We start from the raw sequence: 24,327 nt of genomic DNA, 5'->3' as shown, positions 1-24,327 counted from the left end.
AATGACCAATGTGCCCGAGTGGTCAGTCCACCCCTGGAACTCACTGAATGGATGAAATATCAGGCATATCTCCCTCTCAAATGGAGTGAGGAAATGTCGACAAACAGTCTTTAAGGAGAATCTTGATCATTTAGAATGGCAAAAAAAGAGAGAATATATAGTACAGATGGTATTAAAAATACACATATATTAAACAATATTGCACTTACAAGATTTAAATGACAAAAGAGCCTATCTCCACAACCAGCTTGGTGTCCAGACTTCAGCAAAAGCAGCAATAAGCGCTAGATGTAAAAATGCAGACAGGAAAATAATAGAAAAATACAAAACACAATAAAATGTCTGAGAGGGAGACGAACACACATAGAAACATAGAAACATATAAACATAGAATGTGACGGCAGATAAGAACCATTCGGCCCATCTAGTCTGCCCAGTTTTCTAAATACTTTCATTAGTCCCTGGCCTTATCTTATAGTTAGGATAGCCTTATGCCTATCCCACGCATGCTTAAACTCCTTTACTGTGTTAACCTCTACCACTTCAGCTGGAAGGCTATTCCATGCATCCACTACCCTCTCAGTAAAGTAATACTTCCTGATATTATTTTTAAACCTTTGTCCCTCTAATTTAAGACTATGTCCTCTTGTTGTGGTAGTTTTTCTTCTTTTAAATATAGTCTCCTCCTTTACTGTGTTGATTCCCTTTATGTATTTAAATGTTTCTATCATATCCCCCCTGTCTCGTCTTTCCTCCAAGCTATACATGTTAAGATCCTTTAACCTTTCCTGGTAAGTTTTATCCTGCAATCCATGAACCAGTTTAGTAGCCCTTCTTTGAACTCTCTCTAAGGTATCAATATCCTTCTGAAGATAGGGTCTCCAGTACTGTGTACAGTACTCCAAGTGAGGTCTCACCAGTGTTCTGTACAATGGCATGAGCACTTCCCTCTTTCTACTGCTAATACCTCTCCCTATACAACCAAGCATTCTGCTAGCATTTCCTGCTGCTCTATTACATTGTCTGCCTACCTTTAAGTCATCAGAAATAATCACCCCTAAATCCCTTTCCTCAGATGTTGAGGTTAGGACTCTATCAAATATTTTGTACTCTACCCTTGGGTTTTTACGTCCAAGATGCATTATCTTGCACTTATCCACATTAAATGTCAGTTGCCACAACTCTGACCATTTTTCTAGTTTACCTAAATCATTTTCCATTTGGCTTATCCCTCCTGGAACATCAACCCTGTTACATATCTTAGTATCATCCGCAAAAAGACACACCTTACCATCAAGACCTTCTGCAATATCACTAATAAAAATATTAAAGAGAATGGGTCCAAGTACAGATCCCTGAGGTACCCCACTGGTGACAAGCCCAAGCTTCGAATATACTCCATTGACTACAACCCTCTGTTGCCTGTCACTCAGCCACTGCCTTACCCATTCAACAATATTGGAATCCAAACTCAAAGATTGTAGTTTATTGATAAGCCTTCTATGTGCAACAGTGTAAAAAGCCTAACAATGTGACAATGCAAAAATCATTTCAATGCTTTCCTATGGGGTTTTGAGCGACGCTGGAGGTCCTCACACAGCGTGAGGACGTCCAGCGACGCTCTAGCACAGGAAACCTGTGCTAGAAACTAGGAAGTGACCTCTAGTGGATGTCTAGTAGACAGCCACTAGAGGTGGAGTTAACCCTGCAATGTAGAAACATAGAAACATAGAATGTGACGGCAGATAAGAACCATTCGGCCCATCTAGTCTGCCCAGTTTTCTAAATACTTTCATTAGTCCCTGGCCTTATCTTATAGTTAGGATAGCCTTATGCCTATCCCACGCATGCTTAAACTCCTTTACTGTGTTAACCTCTACCACTTCAGCTGGAAGGCTATTCCATGCATCCACTACCCTCTCAGTAAAGTAATACTTCCTGATATTATTTTTAAACCTTTGTCCCTCTAATTTAAGACTATGTCCTCTTGTTGTGGTAGTTTTTCTTCTTTTAAATATAGTCTCCTCCTTTACTGTGTTGATTCCCTTTATGTATTTAAATGTTTCTATCATATCCCCCCTGTCTCGTCTTTCCTCCATGCTATACATGTTAAGATCCTTTAACCTTTCCTGGTAAGTTTTATCCTGCAATCCATGAACCAGTTTAGTAGCCCTTCTTTGAACTCTCTCTAAGGTATCAATATCCTTCTGAAGATAGGGTCTCCAGTACTGTGTACAGTACTCCAAGTGAGGTCTCACCAGTGTTCTGTACAATGGCATGAGCACTTCCCTCTTTCTACTGCTAATACCTCTCCCTATACAACCAAGCATTCTGCTAGCATTTCCTGCTGCTCTATTACATTGTCTGCCTACCTTTAAGTCATCAGAAATAATCACCCCTAAATCCCTTTCCTCAGATGTTGAGGTTAGGACTCTATCAAATATTCTGTACTCTGCCCTTGGGTTTTTACGTCCAAGATGCATTATCTTGCACTTATCCACATTAAATGTCAGTTGCCACAACTCTGACCATTTTTCTAGTTTACCTAAATCCTTTTCCATTTGGCTTATCCCTCCTGGAACATCAACCCTGTTACATATCTTAGTATCATCCGCAAAAAGACACACCTTACCATCAAGACCTTCTGCAATATCACTAATAAAAATATTAAAGAGAATGGGTCCAAGTACAGATCCCTGAGGTACCCCACTGGTGACAAGCCCAAGCTTCGAATATACTCCATTGACTACAACCCTCTGTTGCCTGTCACTCAGCCACTGCCTTACCCATTCAACAATATTGGAATCCAAACTCAAAGATTGTAGTTTGTTGATAAGCCTTCTATGTGCAACAGTGTCAAAAGCCTTACTGAAATCGAGGTAAGCAATGTCTACTGCACCACCCTGATCTATAATTTTAGTTACCCAATCAAAAAAATCAATAAGATTAGTTTGGCATGATCTCCCTGAAGTAAACCCATGTTGTCTCTGATCTTGAAATCCATGTGTTTTTAGATGTTCAACAATCCTATCCTTTAACATGGTTTCCATCACTTTCCCCACTACTGAAGTTAGGCTTACTGGCCTATAGTTGCCCGACTCCTCCCTATTACCTTTCTTGTGAATGGGCACAACATTCGCTAACTTCCAATCTTCTGGGACTACTCCTGTTATCAATGATTGGTTAAATAAATCTGTTAATGGTTTTGCTAGTACACCACTTAGCTCTTTTAATAGCTTTGGGTGTATTCCATCAGGTCCCATTGACTTATTTGTCTTTACTTTTGACAGTTGAAATAGAACCTCTTCCTCTGTAAACTCACGTGTAATAAATGACTCATTTATCCTTTTTCTTAACTGAGGTCCCTTTCCTTCATTTTCATCTGTAAATACCGAACAAAAATATTCATTGAGGCAGTCAGCTAGACCTTTATCCTCATCTACATACCTTCCTTCTTTTGTTTTTAATCTAACTAATCCTTGTTTTACTTTTCTTTTCTCATTTATGTATCTAAAAAAGGTTTTGTCCCCCTTTTTTACTGACTGTGCTATTTTCTCTTCTGTGTGTGATTTGGAAGCTCTTATAACTTGCTTAGCCTCTTTCTGCCTAATCTTATAGGTCATTCTGTCTTCCTCACTCTGGGTTTTTTTATAATTACTAAATGCTTATGAAAAACTGCAATAATTACACTTGCAGGGTTAAGGGTAGTGGGAGTTGGCACCCAGACCACTCCAATGAGCAGAAGTGGTCTGGGTGCCTGGAGTGTCCCTTTAACATTTGTATAACAGATAACCATATTTCTTAATAACATTAACATTTGGAATGCAGAGGCGGTCTTCAGGCCTATTGATGGCGACTGCCAACTTGGTTATGCATAGTCCCGGATCCGTGGCCTAGTTGTAGGCTCCTATCATACTTGGGGTATGAGCTTCACCCTTGCCGGACCCCAGTCCCCATCTGTGTCCAGGCCTTCCCTCCCATTCCCCATTCCCCCCTCCCCAGCCTAGTGTCCGGGTACGTCACTCGGTCCCCCACTGAGAAATGCCATTGCGACAAAACTTTTTGTGAGGAGTGTCTCGCCTCAGTCTCTTATGATGGATAGACCCCCGTCCCCCCCCCCCAAATCCCATGGGGCCCCCTTGAACGGCGTGACTCAGCGGGCTCACTGTAATTTTGTAGGCCCTGTTGGCCCCCCAATAAAATATGAGTGCAAGATTGTCCCCAGTACCTTACTCTCCCATGGTCTGCCATTCTTCGGGGAGGGCTTGCAGTTCCTCCGTGCCGGTCAGCATAGGTGGAATCTAGGTCGGGGCTTGAATCCCCATGTCTGCAAAGAATGAGGAGGCGTTGTCTCCCGGCTGCAGGACGTAGGTTCTACCATTTTGAAAGGCCAATAGCTTAAAGGGGTATCCCCAAGCGTATCTCACGGTCGCTATCCTCAGGGTTTCGGTAATGGGTTTCCACTCTCGCCTTCGTTGGAGCGTTGCCGGTGCCAGGTCTTGGTACAGCGACAGCTCTGAACCTTGGTAACGAATTGGTCCATCTCTGCCTCGTCTAATCAGCGCCTCCTTTGTCTGAAAATGGAGGAATCGTATGATGATGTCCCTCGGGGCGTTAGTGTCAGGCCTTCTAGTGCGCAGAGCTCTGTGGGCGCGCTCTATATGCCAGAGGTGGTCCAGCAGGTCGGGGAGCAGTGGTTTTAATATTGCGGTCACAACATCAATTACCGGGTCTTCCCCTGAGTTCTCTGGCAGGCCCCTCAGGCGTAAGTTATTGCGGCGTGACCTGTTGGCCATGTCTTCGATTGCAAGCTCTGCTGCCGCCATCCTGGCTGTTAGTTGGTTCACTTGATGAATGGCTGCATTGTGTGCAGTAGTAGTGGCCTCTAGGCGGTTTTCTAGCCTCAAGGTGCGATCTCCTATGGCCTGGATTTCACCTCGCAGGACGGATGTGGAGCGTTCTATTTCCCCAGCTAAATAAGATTTAACCTCTGCAAGGGTTTCCAGTATTTTCACCGTGTCTGCTGTTCCTTTGGCTTCCCCCGTCGTTTCCACAGCACTGGCTGGTGATCTTGGAGATCCTGCAGTCCCCGGGCCTGTGCCGCCGCCATCTTGCGGGCCCGCGGGTCCGACACGCTGTGTCACGGCTTACCTTGGTGGGAGTCCGGTATGCAGAGATATGCTCACCCTTGCAATTAAACACAGGCCAAGGTGGTCAGGGAAGAACTCACCTGGCCTGTGAGTCTGTGCACGGGGGCTGTTAAGGATAACCAGGTCGAAGTACAGACAAGGACAAGAGCAGGAGAATCGTCGTGGGTAAGCCAGAGGTCAGAGGATGCCAGAATTCAGGATAAACAAGAACAGAGCCAAGGTCAGAAGCCAAAAACGAACAGGACAACAGGAACTCGAAATAACAGGAACCAAACAAGGAAACCTTAGGGAGGGGCAGTGTCTTATACCTTGTTAATTCGGTATCAGATCCAGCTGGAGAGTTACTGACAGGTGTGAGCCTGGTGAAGTCCAGCCCCCTAGTGCTGCAGGCAATACAAGAATAAAGAGGAGTTATCCAAAGTCCTGAAATGGCTCAGAGGTAACATAGCAGGATACGGCCCAGAAGAACCACAGTTCAAATCCCCTATTGGGTGCTTCTGGGGTGACCACCTCTGGCAGTTGGGATGTCATGGTGTCGATCATGACACGTGGAGTTGAGAAAAACTCCGCTACGGAGGCTCCTGTGTCCTGGCCCTTCGTTAGGGTCTTCTTTGCTGGTCGTTTGTCCATCTTGCTGTGCTCGGCTTGTGAGTTAATCACGCTTCTGTAGGCTATCCGCGGTGTGGACGGAGCGGAGCTAAATGCAACCTCGGCCAATCAGCATCTCTTTATAAAGATGCATTCAATCAATACATGTGTCAAGACCCCTGAGCAGCGGTAGCCTCTCTGTTACCTTCACCATGAGCGGTCTCTTCCGTTGCTCGCGCACTGCTCGCAGTACAAGTACAATTACCTTGCACGTGTGATAATTAACTCTGATTGGAAGGTAGCCAATCAGAGTTAACCTAAGCATATTTATACTTACCTTTCCCATGTCTCCTTGCCCTATTGTGGTCCTTGCTTACCCAATAGTGCGTTACACTGTTGTCTGGTATTCTGGTTACCGAACTTTGGCTTGTCTCTCGTCTACGCGGTCTTCTTTAATCCTTGACCTCGGTTTGTCTTTTCGTATTTCCATCCTTCTGTATTCCTTGTCCTCGGCTTGCTCTTTTACTATTATATTCCTTTGCATTGTCCGGCCATTCTAAGGACCGGCATTGCAATTATGTGTGTCTGTGTCTTCATTAAGATGTAGTTGTTCTGTAGTGTCTCTTTAAATTTGCTAACCTTTCTTCAAATCTAAAATGTTACATTCCTTTTATTACTTTTGAAGCCCGCCTCTGCACTTTTTCTAGTACCATAATATCCTTCTTTACAACAGGTGCCCAAAATTGCACAGCAATTAAGACATCTTACCATTGATTTATAAAGAAGAAAAATATTACATTAAAATTTTTTATTAACTAACCCATTTCTGATTTCGGTGTACCTATACTTTCTTTTTATATTTATTACACTATGGTTTGCTGAGAAGTGTACATTTCTAATATTTGTTGTAGATGTTGCATCTTCCATCATTTTTTTCACTAATGAGTTCAAATGAGGCAATGAATTTAAAGCCCTATTCTAAATCCTATTGAAATTGGCAGTTTTAAAAGTAAATGTTTTAGTATACCTTATGTACATTTGCATTTTTTGTGTACATTTCAAAAGACACCATATTGTGATCACTATTTCCCAAGAGCTCTCTTATTAGAATGTTTTCCAAAGAATCAACATTGTGTGACCTTTATGGGCAAAGCAACACAGTCCTCTAGGGTAACAGGTATAAAACAACAGTCTCTTATGCAAAAAAGGTGTGGTTTATTTACATTGTGCACAAAAATCCATGCAGCAATCAGTTTGTTCAGAACTGCAGCAAAACAGAAAGGAAAGTTCTACAAACAAAATCCTAGCTCAAATTCGAGCACTTACTAAACATAAAGTAATGTCCCTTACTAAACCAGGGTAATAATCTAAACAAATTAACAAAATAAACATTGGTTTCACCAACTTTTAGCACTTTTCTGGTGCTGCTCTGCACAAACCTGCTCTAGCTGCAGGTCAGATTGTATCTTTCTCCTTTCTGCTCTGAGACCTGCTAATTAAAGCATCAGCAGTTGCTAATTGGGCAGGTGAATGAGTACAGGCTATGGAGGATTCTGGGTCCTAAATACCTTCCTTCTATTACCCTCACATAGACTCTGTCACAATTGTTATAACCAAATCCAGACAAGCACCCTTTCAAGTTGTTGCTTCTACCAATTGTGATATGAAGCTAGATGTACAGCTTTCCAAATTTGCTCTAACAGTCGTTCTTCCTCATCAATATCAATGTTAGGTGGTTTATTACGTATCACAACTAGAGATGTCCCGAACAGTTCGCCAGGAACTATTCGCCAGCGAACATAGCTTGTTCGCGTTCGCAAAGGCGGGCGAACATATGCGATTTACGGTCCGCCCCCTATTCGTCATCATTGAGTAAACTTTGACCCTGTACCTCACAGTCAGCAGACACATTCCAGCCAATCAGCAGCAGACCCTCCATCCCAGAATGTGTCAGCTGACTGTGAGGTACAGGGTCAAAGTTTACTCAATGATGACGAATAGGGGGCGGACCATAAATTGCATATGTTCGCCCGCCGTGGCGAACGCGAACAAGCTATGTTAGCCGGCGAATAGTTCCTGGCGAACTGTTCGGGACATCTCTAATCACAACCAATAACTGATTTCTCTTCTTTTGCCCCTAGCAGATATCTACCCATAAAGCTTTCACATTTCCCTTTTTTTCGTTGTCACATTCCAATTGCTTAATATTTGGCTTTAACTCATGGTTGATATACAAATATACTCCTCCAACTTTCCTGTTTTTTCTATCCTTCTTGAATAATGTGTAACCATTTGAATTAATTGTCCAGCCATGTGTCTTATGCCACCAAGTTTCCATTATGCCTAGTATGTCATATTGCTTAGTGTGTGCTAGTGACTCATTTTGTTATTTAGGCACCTTGCATTAGTAAGCTTATCTTTAAGGACCAATATAGGAACCCAGACCACTTCAGCTCAATGAGAAAATGCTATGTTTACACTGAGGGTTAATCCAGCCTCTAGCGGCTGTCTCACTGACAGCCACTAGAGGGCACTTCCGCGATTCTCACTGTGAAAATCAGTGAGAAGACGCTGATGTCCATAGGAAAGCATTGTGGCTCTTACCGCGCATGCGCATTCGGCGCTGACGTCGCCAGGAGGAGGAGAGTTCCCCAGCGCCCAGGGAGCCCAGTGCTGGAGAAAGGTAAGTGGCTGAAGGGGTTTTAACCCCTTCAGCCCAGCAGGAGGGGGGCCATGAGGGTGGGGTGAACGAAGGACTACATAGTGCCAGGAAAAAAAGTTTGTTTTCCTGGCATTACAATGGTCCATTAAATATTGTCATGAAGCACTTGTACTTTATTTAAAATTTAAATACATTCCATCTCCTTTCTCTCTCATTCTAAATCCCATCTCCTTTCTATCCTATCTTCATTTTGTAGACTTCTGTGTCCCAGTTCCCCTACCACTAGTTTCATATCTCCTCCAATCTTCTAGCAGTCCTGTCCCCCTGCACAACAGACCCTCTTCTGTGTACGTAGGTGTAATCCATCAAAGCTATAGAAATTGTACCCAAGCTCAAAAAGCTCAAATCCTAATCTCCTTAATCTCCTGCTGCCTTTCTACTGTAGCGCATGACATAGGTATTATCTCTAAAAATCCAACCTGGGGGGTCCTTTTCTTCAGTTTAATTTCTAGTTTCCTGAACTAATTTTTTTTAGAAAACCCTTCATTTTCTTCTGACTTTGTCATTTATATTTATAAGTATCATGACAATATCATCCCCAGCCCCATCTCGATAATTAACCCACTCTATCAACAACATTCTGGATCCGTGCATCCAGGAGACAGCAAATTTTCTGGTTGGAATGATCAGAGCAGCATATTCCCTATCTACCACAAGCTGACTACCCTTTCTTACATTGCCAGTCCCACCTATACTGAAAATGTTCCCTTTTTCTAAAGTTCCTAGAAGAATCCAGCTTGGAAATATACTTTTTTTTTTTTTACCACCTCTTGCTTGAACAGCTCATAAAACCAACATTATTAGGCAAATATCTTCTTGAGCCACTCCTTTGTTGCCTTGGCTGTGTGTTTTGGGTCATTGTCATGCTGGAATACCCATCCACAACCCATTTTCAATGCCCTGGTTGAGGGAAGGAGGTTCTCACCCAAAATTTCACGTTACATGGCCCCGTCTATCGTACCTTTGATATGGTGCAGTTCTCCTGTCCCCTTAGCAGAAAAACACCCACCAAGCATAATGATTTGACCTCCATGTTTGATGGTGGGGGTGGTATTCCTGGGGACATAGGCTTTCCTTCTCCTCCAAACACAGCGAGTTGAGTTGATGCCAAAGAGCTCGATTTTAGTCTCATCTGACCACAACACTTTCACCCAGTTCTCCTCTGAATCATTCAGATGTTAGTTGGCAAACTTTAGACAGGCCTGTATATGTGCTTTCTTGAGTGGGGGGATCTTGCTGGCGCTGCAGGATTTCAGTACTTCATGGCGTAGTGGGATACTAATTGATTTCTTGGTGACTATGGTCCCAGCTGCCTTGAGATCATTAACAAGATTCTCCAGTGTAGTTCTGGGCTGATTCCTCACAGTTATCATGATTATTGAAACTCCACGAGGTGAGATCTTGCATGGAGCACCAGACTGAGAGAGACTGACAGTTATTTTGTGTTTCTTCCATTTGCGAATAATCGCACCAACTGTTGTCACATTCTCACCAAGCTGCTTGGCAATGGTGTTGCAGCCCATCCCAGCCTTGTGTAGGTCTACAACAGGGGTAGGCAACCTACGGCACTAGTGCCATGCACGGCACTCGAGGTGTCTTTCCACGGCACTCCAGGCTGCTAGAGCCAAACAGGGTCTGGCCTATCAGGAGTCTCAGTGAAACTTCAGATATCTGCTAATACAAAGAGGTAGTGAATGACAATCCTCAATTTTTGCATTGCAGCACTTAGATCACTTCCTCCCAGCACTTGTGAATGGGAATCCACACTGTAGTAGAGCAGCCCACAGCTGATGTTGCAGCTCCTGTCCTTGACCTGTACCTGCCCAGGCTGGTCCCCACTGGAACCCAGGGAAGCCACCCACACTGCTATATACACAGACCTGCAGAATAAGCCTCCCCTCATACAAATAATACGAACAGCCCACACACAAACATACACACAATCCCCACAAACGCAACACCACTAACAATCTACATACATGCACACAATCCCACATGCAGCCTCTCACGTGCAAAACCCAAAACAGCCGCCATACACTACCTAACACACAATGTGACATAACCACCCACACACAATTCCACAAGCAGCCCTCATACACAGCCCACATTCATATGTATCATACACGATACCATAAACTACTAATGAACAAATACAATATAATAGCTCATATACGCACAAATACAACGATACAAAGCAATTACAGTATACATAACACAAGCAGAATACGGCAGCACACACACGTCAATTTAAAAAAATAGGATCGGCAGGGCCGTTTGAAGGAATTTGGGGGCCCCAAGCAGAATGGACATGGTGCCCCTCCCCCCCCCCCCTGCACGCAAAGCCTACAGGAACCACAGCATAGCCATACAGTTTAAGTTCACCCACACTTTATATAAATAAAAAAGGTTTACAGTGCTAATACTGCTGTTGCATATAATGTGCATAAAACTTTTCAATTGAAAATTCCCTGTGTTCTCCTCATCTCCCCTTCTCCTCACCCCCCTCCCTGTGTTCTCCTCATCTCCCCTTCTCCTCACCCCCCTCCCTGTGTTCTCCTCATCTCCCCTTCTCCTCACACCCCTCCCTGTGTTCTCCTAATCTCCCCTTCTCCTCACCCCCCTCCCTGTGTTCTCTTAATCTCCCCTTCTCCTCACCATCCCCCTCCCTGTGTTCTCCTAATCTCCCCTTCTCCTCACCTCCCCCTCCCTGTGTTCTCGTAATCTCCCCTTCTCCTCACCTCCCCCTCCCTGTGTTCTCCTCATCTCCTCACCCCCCGTGTTCTTATACTCCTCCCCCTCCGTGTTCTTCTTACTCCTTCCCCCTCCCTATGTTCTTCTTTCTGCCCCATGTTCTTCTTACTCCTCCCCCTCCCTATGTTCTTCTTACTACTCCCCCCTATGTTCTTCTTACTACTCTCCCCCCTCCCCATGTTCTTCTTACTCCCCTCCCTATGTCCTTCTTACTCCCCTCCCACCCTCCCTGTGTCCTTCTTATTCCCCTCCCCCTGTGTCCTTCTTATTCCCCTCCCCCTGTGTCCTTCTTACTCCCCTCCCCCTGTGTCCTTCTTACTCCCCTCCCCCGTGTCCTTTTTACTCCCCCGCCTATGTTCTTTTTACTCCCCCTCCCTCCCTCCCTCCCTATGTTCTTCTCACCTCCCCTTCCCTGTAGCGTGGCCGAGCTCAGGGTGCACTTCCTGTCAGTCTGGCCGGGAACAGGAAACTAAATCTCCTGTACCGCGTGGTACCCAGCCGGACTGACAAGAGGAAGAGGAGCTCAACCACGCTACAGGGAAGGGGAGATGACGAGAGAGGCAGTGCTGCAGCCGCCTGAGGCTCTCTATAGAGCGCTCAGGCGGCTGCAGCCTTATAGAAATGGCCGGCCCTGCTTGGGGGCCCAGGCCAGCTTGGGGCCCCAAGCAATTGCTTGGTTAGCTTGCCTGGTAGTGACGGGCCTGAGGATCGGCACGCTACGGGACATCACAATCCTATATCGGCACAGTGCTGCTAAAAGGTTGCCTACCCCTGGTCTACAATCTTGTCCCTGATATCCTTGGACAGCTCTTTGGTCTTGGCCGTGGTGGAGAGTTTGGAATCTTATTGATTGATTGCTTCTGTGGACAGGTGTCTTTTATACAGGTACCAATTTGAGATTAGGAGCACTCCCTTTAAGAGAGTTTTCCTAAACTCACCTTGTTACCTGTATAAAAGTCACCTGGGAGCCAGTAATCTTGTGGATTGATAGGGGATCAAATACTTATTTCCCTCATTGACATGCAAATCAATTTATAACTTTTTTGACATGCGTTTTTCTGAAATTTTTTTGTTTTTGTTGTTATTCTGTCTCTCACTGTTAAAATACACCTACCATTAAAATTACAGACTGATCATTTATTTGTCAGTGGGCAAACGTTCAAAATTAGCAGGGGATCAAATACTTTTCTTCCCTCACCGTACATAATATAACCCAATTCATATATATGAGCATTGAAATTGTTTTAATTATTTTTTTAATATAAGGCTTGTGTGTATATATATATATATATATATATATATATATATAGCATCGTAATATATTGGTTACAATTATATCCCTGGTATTATTGTTATTATTCTTATTATTTTTATTATTGTGTTTTTAATATATATATATATATATATATATATATATATATATATATATATAACAAAAGGGTTCCTTGCACTCACGCTTTCCTGTTAGATGCCGGGTGCAAAAGTCAACTGGCTGGTCCACATTGAGTATCCACAATGACGGCTGCACTCCTTGGTCTTGATTAAAATCCAAATAACTTTTATTGAATATACATTAAAAATAGATCAACGTTTCAGCCCCAGTCTGGGCTTTCTTCAGGATTAAAAAAAAAAAAAAAAAGAAAGCCCAGAGTGGGGCTAAAACGTTAATCTATGTTTAATGCACATTCAATACAAGTTATTTGGATTTTAATCAAGACCGAGGAGTGCAGCCATCATTGTGCCTAATTTTATATATATATATATATATATATATATATATATATATATATAAACAAATTAGAGCATTACTCTAACCCTTTGGGGGGTGTAGTATGCTCTATTGGGCACTATGAATTATGCACCCCCTCTGATTGCAGTATTACAAGTATTATAAGAAAGATAATTTACTTATCTGGAATCCAGCATCCAGGCACTAACTTCCACGCCCCCTCCAACATCACAGGGGCCGTACTCAGTGCAATCACAGGCTTCTCATGAAGATATATGCACAGAATTGCCATCACGTGGCCCGGAACAGAGCTCTGGGCTACCTAAGTCATGTATGCTGGAGGCGCAACTATCCTCTGGCACACAAAATTTGCTACTCTTGCTGCTTAAAAAAAATCAGTTTTCTGCCCCATAAATACATTGGTTTATGCAGTGTATGCACTCCAACTTATTATAATAAGAATGAGTTGGTTATAGCAACAATATAAGAATGATAACCAATGTTACAGTCCCCTCCATTCACACATCATTTATAGGCTCTGTCTAAAGAGGCTGTTTTCACAGATTATGTATGCATCGTTTTAGGGAACATTCTGGGCACTTTTGCTTTTCACTTCTTTATTAGATGTGTTCTTCGTATATACTCGGCTCAGCCAATGAAGGATCATTTTAAGCTTAGCTGCTAGCTTGACTTTTCCAGCACAGCCAATCACTGTCATCTTATTATCTGTATTGCATTTCAAATCTGTGCTAAGGAGGAAGAGTACAAATAATTAGAGATCAGTATTGGCCATTGCACAGCAAGATGTCAACAATTCAGCACCCGAGTACGTCCTCGAAATACATCTAATAAAGGAGTTGCTTTGTAAAAAAAAGGCAGAATAGCTAAAGGTTCAGGATTATGCTGGAAAATGCTGCAAAACTGTTTGCAGCATTTTCTTGATTTATTTTAGCAAAACTAATGAGATTTGAATGTAAAGAAAAACACTGCAATAATACAAGTCCAAAAATCTATCAGATGCCCTTAATTAATGCTGGTGCTGGAGTACTAGTGAGGCATTATTTTAAATATAGTCTGGATGCTTTTTTGGAAAAACTGAATATTTAAAGATATAATAGCTGGTATATAGTGTAATGGCTTGCTGCTGTAAGGAGAAATCAAGTCAATAATGATTATTTTCCTATTCCATGGCAACATTGAAATCATTTCAAATTAGTTTTTTCACCTTCTTATGGATCAACAGCAGTAGCACAGACTTTTGAAAGGCTGTACTTGATGGATTTATCATTTTTCAGCCCATATTACTATGTAACTGTGATTACAATAGGCTCAATTGCTTAACTTGTTTGATATCAAGGTGTAATTCACATTTTTATTGTTAAAGCGGCTGGCACTTTGCAGTGTTTGCTTTTGTATTAGCCCTTTTTTGTCTTTCTATTTCTCCTTGTTATTTTTTTTTTGTTATATATAGGCAGGGCTTTAAAAAAAATGAATTTCAATGAAGTGGCCTGGGTACTATGTCCCTATAGTTTTAACCCTGCATGAATGGCAGTGTTTACATTGCAGGGCTTAAATGTCTGAGTGATAACCACTCAGTGATTTCTATCAGATGGTCTCATAGAGAGACACACATATTTATGCGCATGCACACTTTTCCCCAATGCTTTCCTAAGGGAAACCATTGGATTGGCTAAGATCATTAGTCTTGATTATTTCAGCCAAGAATGGTATGGTAAAAAAAGGTAACATATCTTGTTAACCCTAGTAAGGGTGACTAGGGCACTATAGCTTTAGGAATACACATTTGTATTCATAACGCCATAGTGTTCCATTAAGCAAAGTTTCATTTCAGTTGCTTAGCTTATTTTTCCACAATCCATCTAGCAACAGAATCCCACATAATCTCAATCCCCCTGAAAGATGAGTATTTCATAAAGATAGAATCTTTGCGAATTCTACAAAGTCCCCAGATAGTGACATTCGCGCTTTAATATGCAACGCAAGGAATAGAAGATAATTAATTACATTAAAAGCAATTGGCAAAGAGAGAAGTAAAGTCATTAAGATACAAGAGGCATAATGTAGAATATTGCATATTCTATGTTTCTATTGATTATTTATGGATGTCTGGATTGACATAAGTAACAGATGGTCTGTCACGTGCCTTTCTTTGTATGAGAACTCTGGAATGTGGATTGAGGGTCTTGTCCTTATATGGCTAGAGTTATAGTCCGACGTCAGTATGGGCACATCTATATAGTAACTTAAAGGGACACAACGTCTCTCTCTGTCTCTCTCTAACGATGTAACTCTCCCTTCAGAAGTCCAGCAATTACCATCTGTTGTTGAACATCCATGATCATGTAACATCCTTTGTTGTTTTATTATGTATCAGTAACTAAGAATAAACCTGAAGAAACCGTAAGTCAGATTGAGTGTTAGTACTTTTCATTAATATAGATGTATATTAATGTAGTGAGCCTTTGGCCCAAGACTATATATACAAAAGACGTATATATCAATAAACCAGAAAAAAAGAAAAAGCAGAAGATTTTACACATAAGAAAAGGAAAACTGAAAGAAAAAAGAAATGTTAGTCACTTTGAATATATGTACAAATAATAGAAAATAGGATAAGCCGCTAAAAGGCAGCTATATGTAGAATTGTAAACAGGCAGCATACACTGGTAGTTAGGGATACCCTCAGACCCTTACTGATTAATATAAAGCAAGATAATGCAAACTATATGTATATATGTGGCCACCCTAAACAGGATACTTAAAACTAGAGAGTAAACAGTCTAAAATAGGATAAATATTTTCTTATTTATATTCAAGCTTTACAAAAGTGTCTCAAGCCACCGATTATAAAAGATGGGGAGATTACTGAAGAAACAAGAAAGAGTGAATATTTCACGGATGACATTGTGAAGTACAGTTGTAACCCTGGTTTCCACATCACTGGGTCAGATGAAAGTCGATGCACAGAAAGAACATGGTTGGCCGCTCCGCAATGCACTGGTAAAAATATTTTTCAACATGTATAAAAGTAATTTACAGATTATCAGAAATGATGTTCTAATTCAACCTTTTGACGTTAAAGGAAGATTATTGTATAGATAACACTTTTGTTGGGAAATATTTACCTTTACATAAATGTGTAGAATCTGGATGAACTATACTGAACTAAAATTTTAAATACCAACAGAAGAACACTTGGGAGAAGTAGATAAGCAGAATTCTTAGAATCCAGAAAATAATACTTGAAATAATGCTTTCATTATTTCTAGGTTTCATTTCTAAGTGATGTGGTGGTATTATTACAGTGGTACAGAGCTACAAAGTGATACAGTGCTTTATTTCATAACTGTAAGAAGCAGTATGAAACACAAGTAACGGTTTCTTGAGCATGACTCTGTACAAACAAGGGATAGTAGATTTTGGCCTGTGGTCTAGTGCAAACAAACCCAATGCACAAGAGAATTGAGCATTAATTCATATAATTGCATACGTCTTTCCTGCCACCTCTTTCTTGAAGTACTATGCCAATAGACAGCCCAATACACTTCCTGCTGCAATTAATCAGCAGGAGAATGGTGATGTGAGCATGCAATCCAAACTCCCATGTGCATTGCTCCAGAATGAATCCCTCTCTTGCCTATGTATTTTGCTAGTATGGAATATTGCCTCACACTATATTATAACCATCTCTAAAACTGGGTGTAAAAATCCAAAGTGAACATTTTGGTGGAAGCATATTCATACATTGTGAACCATAGTAGACTGCATATTTATTTATGTTTGTATATACTGTGGTGCATTAAATACATAGTCCTCTTTTGTTTTTTTGTTTGTTTAGAGGACCCATGTGGCCCCCCTCCAAGTGTAACCAACGCACACGTTCTTTACAAAAAAAATGAATATAAGCATGGTGAATATGCACAATATGTGTGTGTGAATAACTACAAAATCACTGAAGAGAAACCAGCAACGTGTCTTGAAGGAAAATGGTGGCATGTCCCTACTTGTGTTTGTAAGTACAGATATCACACAACAGTAGAAAGATAACTAAACCTATGTGTAACAGATTCTGTATGAATTGTTCTGTGGCAGCATTTTCTAATGTCCACAGAAATTATGTGTTTGTGATAGTGACTATTAAAACTATCAATGTGCTTGAATGTAAACCTGACAACCAGATGCTGGTATGATTATGGTAACTCCAGAATGCAAGCATGTAGCATGATGTCATTTGGGCAATATATATATTTAACTAGAAAGCTGTCAGCTGAACTACAGTTGCCAGAAATGCTTGCTATTCCAATAAAGATCTGTAGCAACGCTGGTGAAACTAGAAGAATAAACAGGGTCAAAAGGGAGAATGCACCACTTAATATTTACTAGCAGTTAATTACATTACAGAGTTACTCCAAGAATAATACCACTGCAACCCACAATAGTGGTTATGATTACAGGAGTTCCCTGGAACTGTTCTCCAGTAATGGAACAGCTATTTTGCAAAAGCTTTCTTTCTTACCTGGGTCCTTACTTGCTTCATGGCTCCTATCCTGTCAGGTAACCTGTACCTAGCTGCTGCAGAGCTGTAAAAGGTGGATGCCAATCAGTGGCGTCTCCAGGATTCATACTTAGGGGGGCACATAAGGGGCCAGGGACAAAGTAGGGGGCAGTTATAAACACATACATACATACACACAGGGGCGGACTGATAGGTCGGGCAGATCGGTCACTGACCGAGGGCCCGAGTCAGTCAGGGGGCCAGGCAGCACAGCCATGCTTCTGCTGTGGAGATCAAAGATCTCCACAGCAGAAGGAAGTTAAAGAAAGTGCTGTAAGAAGCTTGCAGGGGCCCATAATGAGTCGAAGGGCCCCTGCAACCCATCAATCCCCCCACTCCATCCAGTGAGAGACCTGGCAGCATTATACCAGCTCTCACTGCCAGGTATCTCTCTCCCTGGTCCACCTATATATATATAATATATAATACATCCAAGTAAATACCGGCACACAAGTTTCTTTATTCGATACAGGACGTCAACGTTTCAGCTCCTCATGGAGCTTTCATCAGGACAACATAAACAATAGAATAAGCAAACTTATATAGGAAATATCTTGATTAGGGTACTTACGAAATCAGGTGTAACCCCTCCATTCCCGCCGCCGGGTGCGCTCCGATTGCTTCCGCAATGCTGAATTTTACTTCCGGGTCCCTGACCCACATGACCGGACTAGAGGATTGTGATTCGCCGTGCGTCGTTGCCGGGCAACCAGAGACGCCAACGTCTCCTTGGTTGATCCCTTGCTTACAGGCGCCGGCATAGGACACATCTCTTAAGCCCTTCAAGTGTATTCATATGATGCCATGGCAACCGGACCGCAGCCGGTCAGGAGGGGAGGGAGGAACCTATGGGACAATACAAAAAAAGAAAAAAACAGGACAGAGCACTTGTGTATTATAAAGTTTAACGCAATCACCATTTCTGATACAGTGAAGTGCAATAAAACAGCCTATTGTGTAAAAATAAAAACTAAGCTGTATTGGAGGTATAAATCTAATGTGAGTGTAAGAGCCTACTAATAGGTAAAAGCTGTATATCTTAATATGTGACACCAAAGCCTATGATATAGACATCTGAATGCATAATGTGACCTCAATAAACATGCAACAAAAGTACAAATATGTGAAAAATCTGAAAAATCTATAGGGCTATATCCAGCTATATGAATCATAATATTAGGGCTGCTTGTGTATTTCAATTAATAATCAACTGTGAATGTGTGTGCATAATAAGTGTATAGTAAACAGACAGTAAAGGATTGCCCTATGTACATTAAGCCCTGTCTAGGTATGTAATTAATACTGTATCCCCTTATCCATTTTTAAGTAAGTATAAAAAAAATGGTTTTTATAATAGCTAAAAATTCTCTTTATAAACAATAAAGCAAGAAAAATTTAATTTTTTTTTCTAAAAAAACTGTACTAAATTGCAAATTGGACTGGGTCCAATGGTTGTGGTAAACCCCAACCTAAATATGGTAACATTATGGATTGCTCTATGCAGTAAATAAAGCTGCGGTGGAGGTTCACAGGAACATAGTAAAGGAGCATTTTTCATTCAGACCCCTGGGCGAGATAGTATCCAACCGTGTTATCCAATACGTCTCTCTCTGCAAGAGAAGTCTGCCCCGATCTCCCCCTCGGGGTGGGATCGGGACATGGTCAATTGCCACACACCTTAGAGAAGCCAAGGGATGTGATGACTCTAGAAAATGTCGGGCCACAGGCTTGTCCGACTTGCCATCACGGTAGGCTAGACGGATACTCGATCTGTGGCCCCTAATTCTCTCACAGAGTGCCGTCTCTGTCTTGCCGACATAATTAAGACCACATGGGCAGGTCAACTTGTAAATAACAAAATCACTTCGACAGTGAATTCGATGTTGTATTCGAAATGTCTTGCCCGTGTGGGGGTGACTGAAGGTTTTAGAAGGGATAATGTGTCCACACGTGACACATCCCAAACACCTTACGCATCCCACGTTCTTTGTGTCTTTAGATGTCGGCTTGTAACAGTGTATGGGGTCAGTTTTGACTAGCATATCCCTTAAGTTCCTGTTTCTTCGGAAACAAAACAACGGTTTCTGGCGGAGACTCTTGGGAAGAGACGGGTCCAATGCGATGATATTCCAATTTTTCCGGACCGAAGAAGTTAGTTCCGTGCTGGCTGTATTAAAAAGCATTGGGAAAATCGGTCGTGGATTAGCCATTTTATCGCCCCGTATTTCAGGGGTCATGTGGGTGCGTCTGGCTCTCTTAAGGGCATCTTCAAGTATTGTGCGGGGGTACCCTCTAGTTTGAAATTTCTTATACATGGTTTCAAGTTGGAGATCGCATTGACTTTTCTGGGAGTTATTTCGTAACACCCTCAAGAACTGAGAAAACGGTAGTGACGTTTTTAAATGTCTAGGGTGAAAACTCTCGTAATGTAGAATGGTATTGCGGTCCGTTGGTTTGGTGAAGAGTTTGTACTCCAACTTTTGATTGATAACCATGATTTCGATGTCCAAAAACTGGACACTTTGTTCATCAATGTAACTGGTCATCTTAACCGGTGTTGGTAACTCATTGAGACTTCTTGTAAATTGTATCGCTTCTTCCTTCGTGCCGTTCCATAGGATTAAAATATCATCAATAAATCTGAAATATCTGATGATATGTGCCCCATATTGTTGCAGAATGTATTTCGACTCATATTGGTACATGTATGCGTTCGCATACATGGGGGCCATGGCTGCTCTCATAGAAGTCCCCGCTACCTGCAAATACCACGAAGTTTCAAAGCGAAAATAGTTATTTTGTAAAGCTATGTCCAGCAATTCCAACACATATTCAATGGTTGGCCCATGATAGTATGGTGATTGAGTAAGGAGATCCCGCATAGCCTGTACCCCATCCTCATGTGGAATGATAGTGTACAGACTACCAACATCCATGGTTATCAAAACTCCATGAAAAATTCCCACCTGGTTCAACCGGTTTAGGAGATCTGGAGTATCCTTAATGCATGTTTCCAGTGACGTCACAGGGCCCTTAAATAAGTAGTCCAAATATTTGGCTATTGGTTCTAATAGTCCCTGTACTGCAGAGACAATAGGGCGTCCCGGGGGTTTGATCAAATTTTTATGTATTTTAGGGAGTGTGTAGATTATGGGAGACCGTGGATGTTTCTTTTGTAAATATTGAAATAACTCCAAGTCTATATGTCCTGCTTGAAGTCCAAAGTTTAGGGTATCTTCAATCTTCCTTGCTATTAAACCAGTGGGATCCTTGTCCAATTTCCTATAGGTCCTCGAGTCATTCAGTTGGAGTCTGATTTCCTCCGCATATTCATCATAATTTAGAACAACAATCCCTCCCCCCTTGTCCGCCGGACGAATTACTATGGTCGGATCCGTAGCCAAATTTTTAATCAAGGCCAGATTTTCTTTAGAAAAATTATAGTGTTTTGGTTGGTGACTCTGTAGGATTGAATTTGTATCCTGCTTCACTGATGTGAGGAAGGACTTGATGGCTACCTGTGTAGTCGGTGGATCGAACACACTAGGTGTTCTAAATTTATAAGTTGTTGCACTGGTGGAAGGAATTTGTGATCGGGTACTTGTATGGCTGAAGAAATCTTTCAATCTTAAATTGCGGCCGAACTTGAAGAGTTCCACCTCCCATTGGAAATGGTTAGGAGAAGTTGTAGGTATAAAGGAGAGGCCTTTACTCAAGATATTAGTTTCGGTCGGTGTTAACTCCCGCTTTGATAAGTTAAAGATGGGGATTAATTGCGCCTCGGAGGTCTGCCTTTTGGACCAGTGGACTCGTCCTTTCTGTCCACGCCTGGTGTCGGCTCTTTTCCTGACCTGAACATGCTCCTTGTCATCGTAGTCGGTAGTTTGGTTGTGTCTTGGGGTATTTCCTCGTCTAAAAAATGGACCGAAGATCCCGCCTGGTTCCCTTCTCCTTCCGAAGCAGACTCCCCAGATGTTACGTCTACAGTTGGAATGTTCGGTTTGATTATCCTTTTACGGTACCTCCTAGGCTTCCCTCTATATTCACCAGAAAGCCATCTGTACACTGAGGACTCCTGGTAATCCAATTGTACCCGTTCCATTTTCTGCCGTTTGAACTTGATCAATTGATTTTTGTATTTGAGTATTTCCTCATTTAGTTTCAGTGTCATATTGTTTCCTTCTTGTGTCCCAAGCAGTAGTGCATATTCAATTTCCACTGTCTGGATCTTCTTTCTAATTTCCACCAAGTCGTCCTTGACATCTTGGATTGTTATCAACATGAGGTCCAGGGAGCACTTGTTCAGAACTGCTGTCCAGTCTTTGCAGACCTGCCTATAGTGGGGATATTTCTTACTCGAAAACCCCTGGGGATTTGTTTTGCTCTGTGATAGTCAGAAAGAAAGATTCCGTGGAGATCCAAATCGATTTCCTTCTTTTTTAATTTCAGAAGTTTGAAGTACACATCTTTAAGTGTTGTAGTGGTGGGTAATTCCAAACTAGTTGTACTCCATAGGATCTCTGCAGCTTGTGCATCACTGAATTGTAGTGTGGTAGCCTGAGAATCACACCCCCCTGCTTGGGTTAGAAAATTCTCCATGTCCGTGTAGTAAATGAGCAATATAATGCGGTTCTCCAACTGATGATTAGGAAGTTATTCCACAAAAAAACTGTAGCTAAAAATTAACTTTTATTATGGTATACTTAAAAAAAATATATGTACTGTTACTTTTAAAAAAATAATAAAAACAATGTATTTCCAGCAAAAAAAACTGAAATACACAGAAAGTTCCATAAGCAGCCTATATCCCTTCAAATCTGGGGAGTTTCATGCACAAATTTGCACAATACACTGTGGGTGCATAGAAAGAGTGTGTGCCAAACACACAATATTTACAAAAATAGAAAAGAATTCTTGCACTCCAACAAACAGAAAAATTGGTACCTGGTGCTCTGGCAGCAACAATAATACATCCAAGTAAATACCGGCACTCCAGGAATTTTCTAATCACACAAGTTTCTTTATTCGATACAGGACGTCAACTTTTCAGCTCCTCATGGAGCTTTCATCAGGACAACATAAACAATAGAATAAGCAAACTTATATAGGAAATATCTTGATTAGGGTACTTACGAAATCAGGTGTAACCCCTCCATTCCCGCCGCCGGGTGCGCTCCGATTGCTTCCGCAATGCTGAATTTTACTTCCGGGTCCCTGACCCACATGACCGGACTAGAGGATTGTGATTCGCCGTGCGTCGTTGCCGGGCAACCAGAGACGCCAACGTCTCCTTGGTTGATCCCTTGCTTACAGGCGCCGGCATAGGACACACCTCTTAAGCCCTTCAAGTGTATTCATATGATGCCATGGCAACCGGACCGCAGCCGGTCAGGAGGGGAGGGGGGAACCTATGGGAGAATACAAAAAAAGAAAAAAACAGGACAGAGCACTTGTGTATTATAAAGGTTAACGCAATCACCATTTCTGATACAGTGAAGTGCAATAAAACAGCCTATTGTGTAAAAATAAAAACTAAGCTGTATTGGAGGTATAAATCTAATGTGAGTGTAAGAGCCTACTAATAGGTAAAAGCTGTATATCTTAATATGTGACACCAAAGCCTATGATATAGACATCTGAATGCATAATGTGACCTCAATAAACATGCAACAAAAGTACAAATATGTGAAAAATCTGAAAAATCTATAGGGCTATATCCAGCTATATGAATCATAATATTAGGGCTGCTTGTGTAGTTTGGAATTACCCACCACTACAACACTTAAAGATGTGTATTTCAAACTTCTGAAATTAAAAAAGAAGGAAATCGATTTGGATCTCGACGGAATCTTTCTTTCTGACTATCACAGAGCAAAACAAATCCCCAGGGGTTTTCGAGTAAGAAATATCCCCACTATAGGCAGGTCTGCAAAGACTGGACAGCAGTTCTGAACAAGTGCTCCCTGGACCTCATGTTGATAACAATCCAAGATGTCAAGGACGACTTGGTGGAAATTAGAAAGAAGATCCAGACAGTGGAAATTGAATATGCACTACTGCTTGGGACACAAGAAGGAAACAATATGACACTGAAACTAAATGAGGAAATACTCAAATACAAAAATCAATTGATCAAGTTCAAACGGCAGAAAATGGAACGGGTACAATTGGATTACCAGGAGTCCTCAGTGTACAGATGGCTTTCTGGTGAATATAGAGGGAAGCCTAGGAGGTACCGTAAAAGGATAATCAAACCGAACATTCCAACTGTAGACGTAACATCTGGGGAGTCTGCTTCGGAAGGAGAAGGGAACCAGGCGGGATCTTCGGTCCATTTTTTAGACGAGGAAATACCCCAAGACACAACCAAACTACCGACTACGATGACAAGGAGCATGTTCAGGTCAGGAAAAGAGCCGACACCAGGCGTGGACAGAAAGGACGAGTCCACTGGTCCAAAAGGCAGACCTCCGAGGCGCAATTAATCCCCATCTTTAACTTATCAAAGCAGGAGTTAACACCGACCGAAACTAATATCTTGAGTAAAGGCCTCTCCTTTATACCTACAACTTCTCCTAACCATTTCCAATGGGAGGTGGAACTCTTCAAGTTCGGCCGCATTTTAAGATTGAAAGATTTCTTCAGCCATACAAGTACCCGATCACAAATTCCTTCCACCAGTGCAACAACTTATAAATTTAGAACACCTAGTGTGTTCGATCCACCGACTACACAGGTAGCCATCAAGTCCTTCCTCACATCGGTGAAGCAGGATACAAATTCAATCCTACAGAGTCACCAACCAAAACAC

General features: G+C 41.9%; 1 protein-coding gene across 1 annotated transcript in view; it reads left to right on the top strand.

Annotated features, from left to right (window-relative positions):
- The first annotated feature begins 9,831 nt into the window (after window positions 1-9,831).
- Window positions 9,832-24,327, top strand: part of LOC134569205 (complement factor H-like) — a 142,550-nt gene continuing 128,054 nt past the window's right edge. The window contains exons 1-3 of the mRNA XM_063428118.1: window positions 9,832-9,853; window positions 15,779-15,961; window positions 16,800-16,973. Of these exons, the coding sequence (XP_063284188.1) occupies window positions 9,832-9,853; window positions 15,779-15,961; window positions 16,800-16,973 (379 nt within the window). The remainder of the gene's footprint in view (window positions 9,854-15,778; window positions 15,962-16,799; window positions 16,974-24,327) is intronic.

The sequence above is a fragment of the Pelobates fuscus genome, chromosome 7 (genome assembly GCF_036172605.1).
Source record: "Pelobates fuscus isolate aPelFus1 chromosome 7, aPelFus1.pri, whole genome shotgun sequence".
Classification (NCBI taxonomy): domain Eukaryota; kingdom Metazoa; phylum Chordata; class Amphibia; order Anura; family Pelobatidae; genus Pelobates; species Pelobates fuscus.
The sequence above is the reverse complement of the archived record's forward strand: the minus strand, read 5'-3'. Positions and strand labels throughout refer to the sequence as shown.